Genomic DNA, 16,498 nt, shown 5'->3' on the forward strand with positions numbered 1-16,498 from the left:
GAATCTGAATCGGATGTAAAAACTGATTAAAAAGCGGAATCGGAATCGCGTGCAGTGTGCAAGAGGCCTAAGGGAGGGGTCTTAGCCTAATATCACCCATGCAGACCCCTTTGATGATCTATTTGAGAAAAGGTAAATATTTCTTGTGGGAAAAAAAGGTATTGGCTACTGATTGGGATAAAGTACATTTTTTTTCATTAAAGTTCCTCTTAAAAGCCTCTTCTCCACTTGCGCTATTATGGCCGAGATTTCGGTAACGCATGGTGATGCAATTCGCAGGGATGTCAGAAAGTGCACATTTCCATTTATGCGTTGCGATTCACCCAGGACTCCCAACGCATGGCTTCCTGCATTTATGTACATTTGTAGTGCGATTCCATTCATTATAAATGAAAGTGGTCGCAACCGCATTGGGGAGAATCACCTAGCAACGCAGTGCCGTGCGTCAGGATTGCCCACCTGCGTTGCATGCAGCACGATAGTGGAAATGAGGCCTGAAATTGTACAGGAATTGGCAGATAACTTGGACACTCCCATCTCTGACGTTGCTGGGAACCCCGTGGAGTAACTGAAGTAAGTAGTGCCAGTAATCCCTGCAATGTATGGGGATGGGAGGGATGGATTTCCCCATTGAAATAGCGAAGTTTCATTTTAAGCCTGGAACCTCTTGTTTTGCAGGAGCTGATAACAGCCTGGTACATCGGCTTCCTCTGCCTCATCCTGGCATCCTTCCTGGTATATCTGGCGGAGAAGGAGGAAAACAGCGCTATGTTCGACACCTACGCGGACGCCCTTTGGTGGGGTTTGGTAAGTCACCCAGAGGCAAGCAAGCCGGGACAGTTTACTGGACTGTACTGATCCTGAGGCTACGAAGCATGAAAAATATTATGGTCTGTTGTTCCTAGCAACCATAGATCACTCCTTTCATCCCAAAAGTGCTGCTTTTACCTAAAGTACATGGGAAGAAAAAAAATCAAACCGATACTTACCTAAGGAGAGGGAAGGCGTCTTATAGAGCCTTCACGCTCCTCTCACGGATCCCCTGTTCCAACGCTGGGTCCCCTGGGAGCAGTCTCCGGCCGATCAGTCGAATACTGCTCTCTGCCATCGCAGGAGACTTGGGAAGTCTTCGGGAGTTGAGTACTTCCAAAGACGGGCGGCTCCATACAGCACCTGTGCGAGCACCCTCTTTCTCAGTGCACAGTACAAAGGCGCCGGTCTTCGGGAGCATTCAACTCTCGGCGACTTCTGAGGCCATCCGTGGCGGAGGATTCAAATGGGGGACCTGGTGCTTAACAGGGGGACCCTGAGGGGAACGGGAAGGCTCTATAGGACCCAGAGACGTCCCTCTCTTTAGGTAAGTACCTTTTTTTTTTTTTTTTTTTAAGAATTGTTTAATTTTACAGGCATTTTACAGGGGAAAAATTGTAGTAAAGGCGGAAAAGACAATTTTTGTGATTTGTTGTTTTTTCCATTTTCCCTCTTCTTAACCACTTAAGGACCGCCCCCAGCCGATGGGCGGCGGCAAAGTACGGGCCCAAACGACCGCAATACGCCCATCGGCGGGGGAGGCTGCGGGTGTTGCTATGCGGCGATCGCGTCATTCGTGAGGCGATCAGCCGCCGGGGACTGGCTCCGCCCCCCGTTCGCTGTAACCCGCCGGCCGTTCGGAAGCGCCGGCGGGTTACTAGCACCCGGATCGCCGCATGAGCTTGGTATAATAGGCTTTGTAATGTATACAAAGCCTATTATACTGGCTGCCTCCTGCCCTGGTGGTCCCAGTGTCCGAGGGAGCCACCCTAGTCTGCACCCAAGCACACTGATTTCCCCCCCCCCCTGCCCCCTGATCGCCCACAGCACCCCTCAGACCCCCCCCTGCCCACCCCCCAGACCACTGTTTGCACCCAGTCACCCCCCTAATCACCCATCAATCACTCCCTGTCACTATCTGTCAATGCTATTTTTTTTTTTAGTCCCTAACCTGCCCCCTACTCCCTCCTGATCACCCCTCCCACCCCTCAGATTCTCCCCAGACCCCCCCCCCCCCCCCCCCGTGTACTGTATGCATCTATCCCCCCGATCACCTGTCAATCACCCGTCAATCACCCCCTGTCACTGCCACCCATCAATCAGCCCCTAACCTGCCCCTTGCGGGCAATCTGATCACCCACCCACACCAATAGATCGCCCGCAGATCCAACATCAGATCACCTCCCAAGTGCAGTGTTTACATCTCTTCTCTCCTCTAAACACCCACTAATTACCCATCAATCACCCATCAATCACCCCCTATCACCACCTGTCACTGTTACCCATCAGATTAGACCCTAATCTGCCCCTTGCGGGCACCCAATCACCCGCCCACATGCTCAGATTGCCCTCAGACCCCCCCTTATCAATTCGCCAGTGCAATATTTACATCTGTTATTCCCTGTAATAACCCACTGATCACCTGTCAATCACCCATTAATCAGCCCCTGTCACTGCCACCCATCAATCACCCCCTGTCACTGCCACCCATCAATCAGCCCCTAACCTGCCCCTTGCGGGCAATCTGATCACCCACCCACACCAATAGATCGCCCGCAGATCCGACATCAGATCACCTCCCAAGTGCAGTGTTTACATCTCTTCTCTCCTCTAAAAACCCACTAATTACCCATCAATCACCCCCTATCACCACCTGTCACTGTTACCCATCAGATTAGACCCTAATCTGCCCCTTGCGGGCACCCAATCACCCGCCCACACCTCAGAACGCCCTCAGACCCCAGCCCTGATCACCTCGCTAGTGCATTGCTTGCATCTATTTCCCCCCTCTAATCACACCTTGAGACACCCATCAATCACCTCCTGTCACCCCCTAGCACACCTACCCATCAGATCAGGCCCTAATTTGCCCCATGTGGGCTCCTGATCACTCGGCCAAACCCTCAGATCCCCCTCAGACCCCCTTCCGATCACCTACCCAGTGCATTGATTGCATCTATTTTCCCCTCTAACCGCCCCCTGAGACACCCATCAATCACCTCCTGTCACCCCCCCTAGCACTCCTATCCATCAGATCAGGCCCAATACATCCTGTCATCTAAGAGGCCACCCTGCTTATGACCGGTTCCACAAAATTTGCCCCCTCATAGACCACCTGTCATCAAAATTTGCAGATGCTTATACCCCTGAACAGTCATTTTGAGAAATTTGGTTTCCAGACTCCTCACAGTTTTGGGCCCGTAAAATGCCAGGGCAGTATAGGAACCCCACAAGTGACCCCATTTTAGAAAGAAGACACCCCAAGGTATTCTGTTAGGTGTATGATGAGTTCATAGAAGATTTTATTTTTTGTCAAAAGTTAGCGGAAATTGGATTTTTGTTTGTTTCACAAAGTGTCATTTTTCACTAACTTGTGACAAAAAATAAAATCTTCTATGAACTCACCATACCCCTAACGGAATACCTTAGGGTGTCTTCTTTCTAAAATGGGGTCACTTGTGGGGTTCCTATACTGCCCTGGCATTTTAGGGGCCCTAAACCGTGAGGAGTAGTCTAGAAAACAAATGCCTCAAAATGACCTGTGAATAGGACGTTGGGCCCCTTAGCGCACCTAGGCTGCAAAAAAGTGTCACACGTGTGGTATCGCCATACTCAAGAGAAGTAGTATAATGTGTTTTGTGGTGTATTTTTACACATACCCACGTCCATCTCTCTGTAAATGGACAATTGTGTGTAAAAAAAAAATCAAACAATTGTCATTTACAGAGATATTTCTCCCACCCAGCATGGGTATGTGTAAAAATACACCCCAAAACACATTATACTACTTCTCCTGAGTACGGCGGTACCACATGTGTGGCACTTTTTTTCACCCTAAGTGCGCAAAGGGGCCCAAAGTCCAATGAGTACCTTTAGGATTTCACAGGTCATTTTGCGACATTTGGTTTCAAGACTACTCCTAACGGTTTAGGGCCTCTAAAATGCCAGGGCAGTATAGGAACCCCATAAATGACCCCATTTTAGAAAGAAGACACCCCAAGGTATTCCGTTAGGAGTATGGTGAGTTCATAGAAGATTTTATTTTTTGTCACAAGTTAGCGGAAAATGACACTTTGTGAAAAAAAAACAATTAAAATCAATTTCCGCTAACTTGTGACAAAAAAATAAAATCTTCTATGAACTCACCATCCTCCTAACGGAATACCTTGGGGTGTCTTCTTTCTAAAATGGGGTAATTTGTGGGGTTCCTATACTGTCCTGGCATTTTAGGGGCCCTAAACTGTGAGGAGTAGTCTTGAAACGAAATTTCTCAAAATGACCTGTGAAATCCTAAAGGTACTCTTTGGACTTTGGGCCCCTTAGCGCAGTTAGGGTGCAAAAAAGTGCCACACATGTGGTATCGCCGTACTCAGGAGAAGTAGTATAATGTGTTTTGGGGTGTATTTTTCCACATACCCATGCTGAGTGGGAGAAATATCTCTATAAATAGACAATTGTGTGTAAAAAAAATCAAACAATTGTCATTTACGGAGATATTTCTCCCACCCAGCATGGGTATGTGTAAAAATACACCCCAAAACACATTATACTACTTCTCCTGAGTACGGCAATACCACATGTGTGGCACTTTTTTTGCAGCCTAACTGCGCTAAGGGGCCCAAAGTCCAATGAGCATCTTCAGGCTTTACAGGGGTGCTTACAATTAGGCACCCACCAAAATGCCAGGACAGTGAACACACCCCACAAATGACCCCATTTTGGAAAGTAGACACTTCAAGGTATTCAGAGAGGAGCATAGTGAGTCCGTGGCAGATTTCATTTTTTTTTAACGCAAGTTAGAAGAAATGGAAACTTTTTTTTTTTTTTTGTCACAAAGTGTCATTTTCCGCTAACTTGTGACAAAAAATAAAATCTTCTATGAACTCACCATGCCTCTCACTGAATACTTTGGGATGTCTTCTTTCATTTGGCGGGTATTTGTACTATCCTGGAATTTTAGCCCCTCATGAAACCTGACAGGTGCGCAGAAAAGTCAGAGATGCTTGAAAATGGGAAAATTCACTTTTGGCACCATAGTTTGTAAACGCTATAACTTTTACCCAATCCCATTAATATGCACTGAATGTTTTTTTTTTTTTATCAAAGTCATGTAGCAGAATAACTTTCGCGCTCAAATGTATAGGAAATTTTACTTTATTTGAAAAATGTCAGCACAGCAAGTTAAAAAAGTCATTTTTTTTGACAAAATTCATGTCTTTTTTGATGAATATAATAAAAAGTAAAACTCGCAGCAGCAATCAAATAGTTCCAAAAGAAAGCTGTATTAGTGACAAGAAAAGGAGGTAAAATTCCTTTAGGTGGTAGGTTGTATGACCGAGCAATAAACCGTGAAAGCTGCAGTGGTCTGAATGGAGAAAAAGGCTCTGGTCCAAAGGGGCGAAAAGACTATGGCCCTCAAGTGGTTAATTGTGCCACAGTGGTAAAACATTTCTATACATTATTTGGCTTGTCCCAATTAAAATGATGCCACAAATGCCATATTTCATCACTTGCTGGTTGGGCATGTAGCATACCATCATCGCCAGTCTGTCCGTCTGTAGCGACTGGATGCAATCGCCATGGCACACAGTTTGCAGCCCCCAGTGCTGTACAGACATTGCTAGGCAGCAGCACAGCAATGCATCTACACAGCATTGGGTCTCCGAGCTGTCACCATAGTGATCGCATCCGATGGCTGTGGGTGGCAGCCGTTACAGTTGTCCTTTAAGATTCATGGACAGCTGTAGTGAGCGGAATATGGAGGCTGCCATATTTATTTCCTTTTAAACAATACCAGTTGCTTGACAGCCCTGCTGGTCTATTTGGCTGCAGTGTTGTCTGAATGACACAAGAAACAAGTATGCAACCAGAAACGCCTGATCTGCCGCATGCTTGTTCAGGGGCTAGGGCTAAAAGTAGTAGAGGTAGAGGATCAGCAGGATAGCCAGGCAACTGGTATTGTTTAACAGGAAATAAATATGGCAGCCTTCACATACCTCTCGCTACAGTTTCCTTTAAGACCAAGAACAGGTGACACAAGGGGTTAATAAAATATGTTAGGGTTAATTTAACCAGGGGGAAAAACACTTTATTATTTAATGGGACGCTGTCACTTTACACTATTTAAACATGTTTTGTTTTTTAATTTACAATGAATGATTGCTGCTATAGAGCAATCATTCACTTTTAAGCTGGTGCACATATATACAGGTGTAGGAATGACTGGGGCACCCATGAGCAATGCAGCAGGACATGACTTTCACAGCCTGGAATCTTTAGAGAGGCAAAATGGGGCATGTGAGTCATGTCCAAGCATAGGAAGTGGTTAAACCTTCAAAAATAAACAGAAAACCTTTTTAAACTTTTTTTTTTTCTTTTTGTAACTATGCATCTGTGATATACGTAATTGTTGTAACTATGCTGGCTTCTCTCTTTTCAGATCACTCTGACCACCATTGGTTATGGCGATAAGTATCCAACAACCTGGAACGGCCGGCTACTGGCAGCGACGTTCACCCTTATTGGCGTCTCCTTTTTCGCCTTGCCAGCTGTAAGTCTCCTTTTCTGTCTGAAGATGGGACCGTTTCTGGGTGCAGGCTGTCCAGGCAAAGGCCTGAGGTGCCCTCTGTTGTACAGATCACAGTACTGCACCCTTCCTATTAATTAAATTCTGGAGCACTAAATAGATCAGAAATGGATTGTAACTGATGATGGGAAATAAGAGCAAATATACTGCAAGTTCTATATGTGCGATTGCATGCGATTTGGGGGGGGGGGGGGGGGCAAATGTCTCCTCTATAGTAGATTAGGTCATTTTTTACTTGTTGCCTAAAGTTAAAATTGAGGGAGCTAAATCTAGAAATAAGGCAATTGCTAATCATAGTCAGGTTGGTTCTGTGCACTGACCATATTTACTTACAGTAAACAGTATACCTTCTGTTTTAAGAAGGCAAAGTACATTGAGCTTTGCTTTTCAGTAGGAGGGCTTTTCGGTCTCTTTTAGTCCCTTATACTTTCCTAGTAGTTCTGGGTGACCCTGAGCTGCTTTGGTATTCTGTCATATTTACTTACCAAATTGGGAGGTGGAATACTGGATTCAGAAGGTGGCTGGGCAGTGGCGTAGCAATAGGGGGTGCAGAGGTTGCGATTGCACTGGGGCCCTTAGGCCAGAGGGGCCCTTCCTCAGCCACAATATTAGCCCTCTATTGGTCTGAGCTGGTAATATTCACTTCTGTAGATGCTTTAAAGTAGTGATCATTCACAAACTGTTCCCCATCCCCTTCTTGCCCCTCTGACACTGTTGTTGGCCTTGGCAGGTTTTGGTGTACCGTATCACTTGTTATGGATGGAGTGCTTGCATTGGGGCCCATAGCTTTTAGCTTCGCCACTGTGGCTAGCCAATCATTGGGTGCTATGTCTGCTTGAGGGTGCCCAACAGGAAACCTTATAGGAAAAATCTGCTAAAGTGATGCACAGCACCCTCTTGAACTTTAAAGGGCAACTGAAGTGAGAGGGATATGGAGGCTGCCATATTTATTTCCTTTTAAACAATACCCATTGCCTGGCAGCCCTGCTGATCTATTTGGCTGCAGTAGTGTTTGAATCACACCACAAACAAGCATGCAGCTAATCCAGTCAGATCTGACAGTAATGTCAGAAACGTCTGATCTGCTGCATGCTTGTTCAGGGTCTGTGTCTAAAAGTATTAGAGGCAGAGGATCAGCAGGACAGCCAGGCAACTGGTATTGCTTAAAAAGAAATAAATATGTCCTCCTCCATATCCCTCTTGCTTCAGATGTCCATTAAGGTTTCAGATAAGTTGCAGTAAACTACACCCACACTATTCGGCCAATCACAACACTTTATGCTTTAGGGAGTGCTGTGATTGGAGAACCATTCCCTATGAGGCTTTCTGCTGGGTCCCCTAAACTAGACTAGCACCATCAATTGTGGTCATGTGACACCCTACACAGGAGGAATAGATGCCTGATTACATTTCTTAGCATCCCTCTATTGCAGTGGAAAGCGTACCTCCTTGAGTTGAGAGTACAGGCTTTGTAGATGGCTGGAAGTAGCTGGAGGAAAATTGCCAAGACCTCCATTTGCTTACAGGAAGCTACTCAGTATCTTAGAGGTTTGGCTTTGTTACTAAGTAGAGATGACCAATAAGATGCTAGTAATTCCAGTTGCACTGGACCAATCAAATCAACTTCCTGTCTGTTCTGATTGGCTGAATTCCAGGCAGCATACACTTGGCATGAAGGATGCTTGCACGCTGAAACTGTTAGCATAGCATTGGCTTTCTCATTTTCCTGGCTTTCTGTAATGTGGAGGGGGGGGGGGGGGCATTTGTGTTGCAGGGCATCCTGGGCTCCGGATTCGCCCTGAAGGTCCAGGAGCAGCACCGGCAGAAACATTTCGAGAAGAGGCGGAATCCTGCAGCGGGGCTCATCCAGGTAGGTCCAATGTCCTAATAATCAGATTAGCTCCACCCAGGAAGTCGGGCTTAGCAAATCAAAGCAAATTTCTGCTGAGGCATTCAGCCAGCAGTTCATTATGCAGTGACTTGCTTGCTCCAGTTTCTCCATCCAGTCTCCCCCTAATGAGCTAGTTAGGAGAATTTATCCTTATGACCAGTGATGAGCAGAACATTGTCCATATCCAGATCTCCAGTGATCTAAGGGTGGGAGTTTTATTTAGCCCGGGGCATGTAAGGGGGAGAGATGTAGTCCCCAGGACCCTATATCACTCTTTCACACCCTGATGACATCATGGCAGCCGGGGGATTTAAAGAGAACCAGAGATGAAGCATCCTCTTGTATTTTACCTTATAAATCAGTGGGAACATGACAGTAAACGCGTAATTTGCTCTGTTGTTTCATTGTTCTCTGCTTAATCTGACTGTTATCACCTCTTATAAGAATCACCTACTGAGCACTCAGTCTAGCTTTGCTACGGAAAGATTATAGCTGAGTCTGTCTTCTCTGGTGTCTTTTCAAGCCCAAGCCTGCCCCCTTGTGGCTCTGCTATAATGACTCATCTATAATTATTCCCTGCAAAGCCAGACTGAATGCTCAGTACGGGATTCTTATCACAGCTGATAACAGACACTTTTAGCAGTGAGGATGAAACCGAGAGCATGGTAAGTGTTTTCTCTAATGTTCTTTCTGATATATATGGTAAAATACACAAGGGTGCTTCGTCTCTGGTTCCCTTTAAAGGAGTTATCCAGGCATTCTAAAGAAAATAAAGGCTACTTACCGGGGAACTACTGCGCCTGCGCAGTCCGCTCCGGCCCACGTGGCGGTGATTGACAGCGCCGCTCGCGCAGGCGCAGTACAGAGCGACCTGTAGGTCGCTCTGACGTCATCGCCGGGGACCGGGACGGAGCTACGGCGAACGGCTGCGCGCAGAGGTGCGGCGAGGGAGGTCCTGGGAGCTTGGGGCCGGAGGAAGCCCCCGGTAAGTAGCCTTTATTTTCTTTAGAATGCCCGGATAACTCCTTTAAGTATCTTTCTACGGCCCACAGTTCCAGGGTAGAGCTTGTTTTCATCTGCTGGCTAATCTTTCCGGCCGTGGTTACTTGTATCTGGACTGGGCATGCTTGAGTAAGGTCTACCCATATCCAGTAGACAGAAAACTGCACACGCATAAGCTTTATCGTCCATGCACGAGCAGATTCGTTTTACATGGTTCAGATACATCATACACGGCAGAAGTGCAGCCCCATGAAACCCATTCAACAAGCTTATGTCAAATAGGTTTAGAGGGATTTAATAAATGATTGCTTTATTTTTTTTCAGTATTCATTTAGAAATTACTTGGTCATTGTTCACCCACTGTCAGGGCGACATTTACCATAAGGCAGTGTAGGCAAGTGCCTACAGACGCCTGATGATGGAAAGGCGTCTCACGTCATTCCCCGAGCACCCACCTCCTTCCCTATGCAGAGTCCTGATGAGCGTGTAAATGAGCTTACTCACCCAGGTCTCGGCATTCCACTGATGAGATCTCCCTTCAGTCAGGGGGGCCTCTAGCTACTTAGTATTGAGGTTTCTCTAGCTACCTGATACTAGGGGGCAACTTTAGCTACTTAATATTGAGGGTACTTCTGGCTATCGAATAGTAAGGTGCACCTGTAGCTACCTATGACGGCAAGGGAAGTAAGGGAAAAGTGACAGCTGGACCAGCCAGCACACTTGCGGTGTAGTTTGGTGGGGGATTGTAGCGTCATGGAGGTTGAAGTCTAGGGTGCCAGGACATCTGTGCCTGTAAATCTGGCGTCCTGCTAAACATATTCCGGTCTTGTTCCAGCCACCCTGTTGCTTCTGTACAGCGTTCGTATGCACTTATCCTCCTGATTGATATTGGCATTTGCCTTGCCTGGTTTTGGGTGTGGTTGAACTGTAGAAGCAGCGGGACTAGTAAAGAGGAGGTTCTGCTCCTGGAAGAGAGGTGTTTAGAAGCTCTGCTTGAACAGATGAGCTATTACCGCTGTCATTACTGTAATGCAGCCAGATGTGTTCTCTGCCGTAGCGAGTAGCTGAACACAGGCGCTACAGAAGGAATAGCCAAAACTCGTAAACCGGAATAGCAGATGAGACCGCCGTGCCGTGGTATGATGCCATAAAACCGCAAAAGTGAAACCTCATAATAAACATTCTGTTACGGTCCTAAACTTTAATTGCCACTTTAAAGTGCACCTCTACCTGTATTCATAATGTTCAGCTGAGGTATAAACCTCCAAGAGGAAACCTGCTCTACTTTTTCCTTGAAACTTAAAGCGAACCTGAAGTGAGAGGGATGTGGAGGCTGCCATATTTATTCCCTTTTAAACAATGCACATTGCCTGGCAGCCCTGCTGATCCTCTGCCTCGAATACTTTTAGCCATAGACCCTGCACAAGCATGCAGCAGATCATGTTTCTGACTGACGTGTGACTGGATTAGCTGCATGCTTGTTTCTGGTGTGTGATTCAGACAGTACTGCAGCATAATAGATTAGGGTTGCCAGGCAAGTAGTATTGTTTAAAAGTAAACAAATATGGCAGCCTCCATATACCTCTAAGGTCAGGTTCCCTTTAAAAAGTATTAGCAGAGCTAGTGCTCTGAGTTCAACACTGCCCTGCCTGTCTTGCCTCACCTCTTTGTGGAGTGGATGTGCAATTTGCTCCTCCCTGTAACCCCATTGCCCTGACTGCAGCCAGCTGCTCACAATTCTCCCTACCCCGATTGGTGCATGCTGCCTAGCAGTTTTGTGTGTTTATATGCACAGTGACAGTCACCCATATAGATCGGGGCCCAATCACTCAGGTGACTGTTTTGAGCCAAGCACTGTACAGTTGCATCACTAGGTGCACACACACAAAGGGGGGTTCCTGCCAATCATTTGGTCAAGCAATTTTGCCAATGGAGTTTTCAAATCATCAGCTGGGAGACACACACACACACTCACACACTCACTCTTTTACCTATTTTTATTGCTTGTTTCCTCAGGCACATTATTATTATTTGTATTTATATAGCGCCAACATCTTCCGTAGCTCTGTACACAGTACAAAACAAATATTGTGGAACATGCATACATGAGAAGTTCAAGACACTGTACAGTCGTGACATCCAGCTATACAAGTATAAAGACATATATCATGATGTGAGGTTTGATGCCCCTAAAATAGGTACACGTTTATATGATAAATTACAACAGAACAGCAAACACTAGGCGGAGGTCCCTGCCCTTGTGAGCTTACATTCTAGAGTGTAGTGCATTGGAGACATCGGCTATCATTCATGAAAGTGTGTTCGGTAAAAAAAAAAATCTGCGTGGGAAAATACCGCATTCGCTATTTTACACTTTTGTGTGCTAATTCATGAATGTTTACAGTTTACAGTTGTGATAGAAGTTCGGTATTTTCCCGAACTAAGGCTGGCGGTAACACAAAGGGCTTGATTCACAAAGCGGTGCTAACAGTTAGCACCCTGGTGAAAAGCCCCTTATCACGCCTAAACTCAGTTTAGGCGTGATAAGTTTAGCCATGATAAGTTTAAGCACCAACTGGGTTAGCACCGCAGTGCACAGCTGATCAAAAGTTTTGCGCTAGCAAAGTCTGGTGCACTTCTGATAGTTTAATGGCGCTGCTTTGCGTGCAGGACTTTGCGCGCGATCTAAACTTATCACGCCTAAACTTATCACGCCTAAACTGGCTTTTCACCAGCGTGGTGCAATGGTTATCACGCCTAAAGTCTTTTAGGCGTGCTAACTGGGTTAGCACCGCTTTGTGAATCGAGCCTAAAAAGCTGCCTGAGTTGATACAGTTCCTCCGTGCTGAGACAGCGTTACAATAAAAGAGGCATCCCCAACTTCCCTTTAGATGTGCATTTTTTTTAAACTGCCTCTTTTTGCCCTGAATCTGCGCCTAATCTGTCTATTAGTCTTTCTAAACAATGTATTTAATTGCCACAGCTTAGAAGAACTTCAAGAGATGTTACACATGCAGGCTTTCTGATGTAAAAAAACATATGAAAACGGGTACCCAAGAGGTTCAAAAACACAGCCTTGGTATTCTGCGAAGCCTTGTTTGTTCTGCTCTCACTGCTGCTGCCTGAGAGATCTGTCTCCAATAACTTTACTGTTATCCGCACCCTTATCGCCTCTTCAAAGCAAGTGGTATTCTCCATCCCAATACCACCTGCTCTAATCTTCATGAATTGACATTTAGTGACATGTGTTGAAATAATCACCGCATAAGGCGGTAATTTACCGCACTGCTCGGGAATGTCAGCTTTTCATGCGCTAACAGCTTTTATGAATTGACATTTTGCTAAGTGCTCTGTAAAGTCAGCGGTTTTCAGCATTACCGCAGGCGGTAATGCTTTATGAATGAAAGCCATTGGGGGTTAGTGGATGAGGCTGTGAACTTCCAATGCTACCTATAGCAAATTATAGGCTTGTCTGCACAGGTGTGTTTTTTAGAGTACGATTGAAGGTTTCCAGTTTCGGAGCATGATGGACAAGGTAGGGGAATAGGGGAAAGAGTTCTAAAGGAGAGGTGACACTTGTGAGAAGTCCTGGATGAGGAAGTGAGAGGAGGTGACCAAGCTAGAGGACAAGAGGGTCTCCTGCAAGGAACAGAGGTGGCAGCTTGTGTAGAGGCACATTCTGCTGTGTGCAAGACAGATCAATATTTACCGCCGTACCCAAAGACTGACTTAGGCTTCTTTAACATCTGACAATGCGTGCAGGTGCCATTCTCCTGCGCGCGTTATGGCCTGCGGCATATCGTCAGGATATTGCGGTGTGACGCAATCAGCGGTGGTAGTTATTAATTCACCCGACGTGAAAACACCGGCTCCCGACGATTAAAAGCGCCCGGTGCGTTGAACTGCAACGCACCAAAATGCAGCATCGTATGTGAAAGGTGAAAAGAAAGTCTATGGACTTGCATTTTATTGACTTTGCATTAAAATGCAGAAAACAGGCTCAGATGCAAAAGATCCTTTAGAATCCGATGGATGCGTGTGCACGGCGGTGACCGGTGCAACATGCGTGTTCCGTGCAATTCTTCTTGGTCTCGGTAGCAGCAGAGCTCTGTCACCCTGATAAGGGAAGGGCAGAAATGTCACTAAAGCGAATCTATTAGCAGACTACCCTGCAGCTAAATAATTCATATCTCTGCCTACATGCCTTCCATCAGACTGGATACTTCAGCTGCTCCTAATGAGGACAGGGAGGGGTTAAATAAAAAGCTCTCCAGTCCTGAAATAAAAAAAATATCAGTGACCTAAATAATTCCTGTTTGTGCGTTGAACCCCCTCGGTGAGGTTCCCTGGCAAGAGGATTCCCTGGCAGATGGGCATTGTTCCCCCGAACACCATCTGCATTCTTCCAGTAATGTCTGACAGCTCCCCGTGTGACTGGAGGAAAATGAGATCTGATGCCCAGTACTGTGTGTGCCCTGCATGGACCAATCCTGATGCCCAGTATTGTGTGCCCTGCATGGACCAATCCTAATGCCCAGTGCTGTGTGCCCTGCATGGACTAATCCTGATGCCCAGTACTGTGTGTGCCCTGCATGGACCAATCCTGAAGCCCAGTACTGTGTGTGCCCTGCATGGACCAATCCTGATGCCCAGTACTGTGTGCCCTGCATGGACCAATCCTGATGCCCAGTACTGTGTGTGTGCCCTGCATGGACCAATCCTGATGCCCAGTACTGTGTGCCCTGCATGGACAAATCCTGATGCCCAGTACTGTGTGTGCCCTGCATGGAGCAATCCTAATGCCCAGTGCTGTATGCCCTGCATGGACTAATCCTGATGCCCAGTGCTGTGTGTGTCCTGCTCTCTCCCCTTCCCCTCCTCCCTTGTACTATCTTCCCTGACTCTCCCTTATTTGTGCTCTGTACCCTTCTCCTCCCTCCCTTGTGTTATCTGCTCCTTCCCTTGCGTTCTCCTCTTCCCCTCCCTCCCTAGCGTTCTTGCCTTCCCCTCCCTCCCTTTTGCCCTCTCCCCTTCCTTCCCTCCCTCCCTTGCGCTCTCTCCCCTTCCCTCCTTACCTTGCGTTCTCTCCCACTTTCCCCCTCCCTTATGCTCTCTATCCTTCCCCTCCCTTCCTTGTGCTCTCTCCCCTTTCCTCCTTACCTTGTGCTCTATCCCACCTTCCCCTCCCTTGCTCTCTCTCCCACCTTCCTCCTCTATTGCGCTCTCTCTCCCACCTTCCCCCTCCCTTATGCTCTCTATCCTTCCCCTCCATTCCTTGTGCTCTCTCCCCTTTCCTCCCTACCTTGTGCTCTCTCCCACCTTCCCCCTCCCTTGCTCTCTCTCCCACCTTCCTCCTCTATTGCGCTCTCTCTCCCACCTTCCCCCTCCCTTATGCTCTCTATCCTTCCCCTCCATTCCTTGTGCTCTCTCCCCTTTCCTCCCTACCTTGTGCTCTCTCCCACCTTCCCCCTCCCTTGCTCTCTCTCCCACCTTCCCCCTCTATTGCGCTCTCTCTCCCACCTTCCCCCTCCCTTTTGCTCTCTCCCCTTACCTTGTGCTCTCTCCCACCTTCTCCTTCCCTTGTGCTCTCTCCCACCTCCCCCCTCCCTTGTGCTTTCTCCTCCTCCCCCCCCTGGATCCATCTGAAAATGGCGCCTACGAATAATGGCGCACGGTGTTGCCGTTAATCAGTTTGTCGCTTATCGCTATTTAACATTAAAGCCTTATCGTTATTTAGCTCTGTTTATTTTATTGAAAATTAGCGTTAACATTAGGGCTGTGGAGTCGGTACAAAAATCTTCCGACTCCTCAGTTTCTGAAACCACGACTCCGACTCCGGGCACCCAAAATTGCTCAGACTCCGACTCCTTAGTCTAATACTTAACAGTGCTGTGGATTTTGTACAAAAATCATGCGACTCCGACTCCCGACTCCGACTCCTCAGTTTCTGAAACCACGACTCCGACTCCAACTCCGACTCCGGGTGCCCAAAATTACTCCGACCCCAACTCCGATTCCACAGCCCTGGTTAACACACAGAACCCTCTCTGTACCTATCCCTAACCCCTAGACTCCCCCCCCCCCCCTGGTGGTGCCTAACCACGCCCCTGGTGGTGCCTAACCACGCCCCTGGTGGTGCCTAACCACGCCCCTGGTGGTGCCTAACCACGCCCCTGGTGGTGCCTAACCACGCCCCTGGTGGTGCCTAACCACGCCCCTGGTGGTGCCTAACCACCCCCCTGGTGGTGCCTAACCACCCCCCTGGTGGTGCTTAACCACCCCCCTGGTGGTGCCTAACCACCCCCCTGGTGGTGCCTAACCAGCCCCCTGGTGGTGCCTAACCACCCCCCTGGTGGTGCCTAACCACCCCCCTGATGGTGCCTAACCCTAACCACCCCCCTGATGATGCCTAACCCTAACCACCCCCCTGATGATGCCTAACCCTAACCACCCCCCTGATGATGCCTAACCCTAACCTTGACAGTGTTACATTAAAGAGAACCCGAGGTGGGATTTAATTATGTTAGTGGGGCACAGAGGCTGGTTGTGCACACTAACACCAGCCTCTGTTGCCCCGTGGTTTGCCTCCAAGACCCCCCTGCGTGCCGCTATACCCCCCGCAGTGCTGGCGACACGCAGCGTGTCGCCAGCACAATGTTTACCTAAGCCTGTCTGTTAGTGCCGCTCCCCCGCCACCTCCGTATCTGCGCTACCCGCACACGTCACTTCCCTCCAATCAGCGGGAGGGAAGGGACGCGGGCGGGTAGCGCCGATACGGAGGAGGCGGGGGAGCGGCACTAACAGACAGGCTTAGGTAAACATTGTGCTGGCGACACGCTGTGTGTCGCCAGCACTGCGGGGGGTATAGCGGCACGCAGGGGGATCTTGGAGGCACACCATGGGGCAACAGAGGCTGGTGTTAGTGTGCACAACCAGCCTCTGTGCCCCACTAATATAATTAAATCCCACCTCGGGTTCTCTTTAAACCT

At 47.8% G+C, this 16,498-nt stretch overlaps 1 protein-coding gene across 4 annotated transcripts in view; it reads left to right on the forward strand.

Moving 5' to 3' along the window:
• KCNQ2 (potassium voltage-gated channel subfamily Q member 2) overlaps positions 1-16,498 on the forward strand; it is a 183,771-nt gene that overhangs the window by 81,703 nt on the left and 85,570 nt on the right. For all 4 annotated transcript variants that reach the window (XM_068263700.1, XM_068263696.1, XM_068263697.1 and 1 more), the window contains exons 5-7: positions 679-807; positions 6,470-6,580; positions 8,391-8,486. In XM_068263700.1, coding sequence (XP_068119801.1) covers positions 679-807; positions 6,470-6,580; positions 8,391-8,486 — 336 coding nt within the window. The remainder of the gene's footprint in view (positions 1-678; positions 808-6,469; positions 6,581-8,390; positions 8,487-16,498) is intronic.

This window comes from Hyperolius riggenbachi, chromosome 12, assembly GCF_040937935.1.
Source record: "Hyperolius riggenbachi isolate aHypRig1 chromosome 12, aHypRig1.pri, whole genome shotgun sequence".
Taxonomy (NCBI): domain Eukaryota; kingdom Metazoa; phylum Chordata; class Amphibia; order Anura; family Hyperoliidae; genus Hyperolius; species Hyperolius riggenbachi.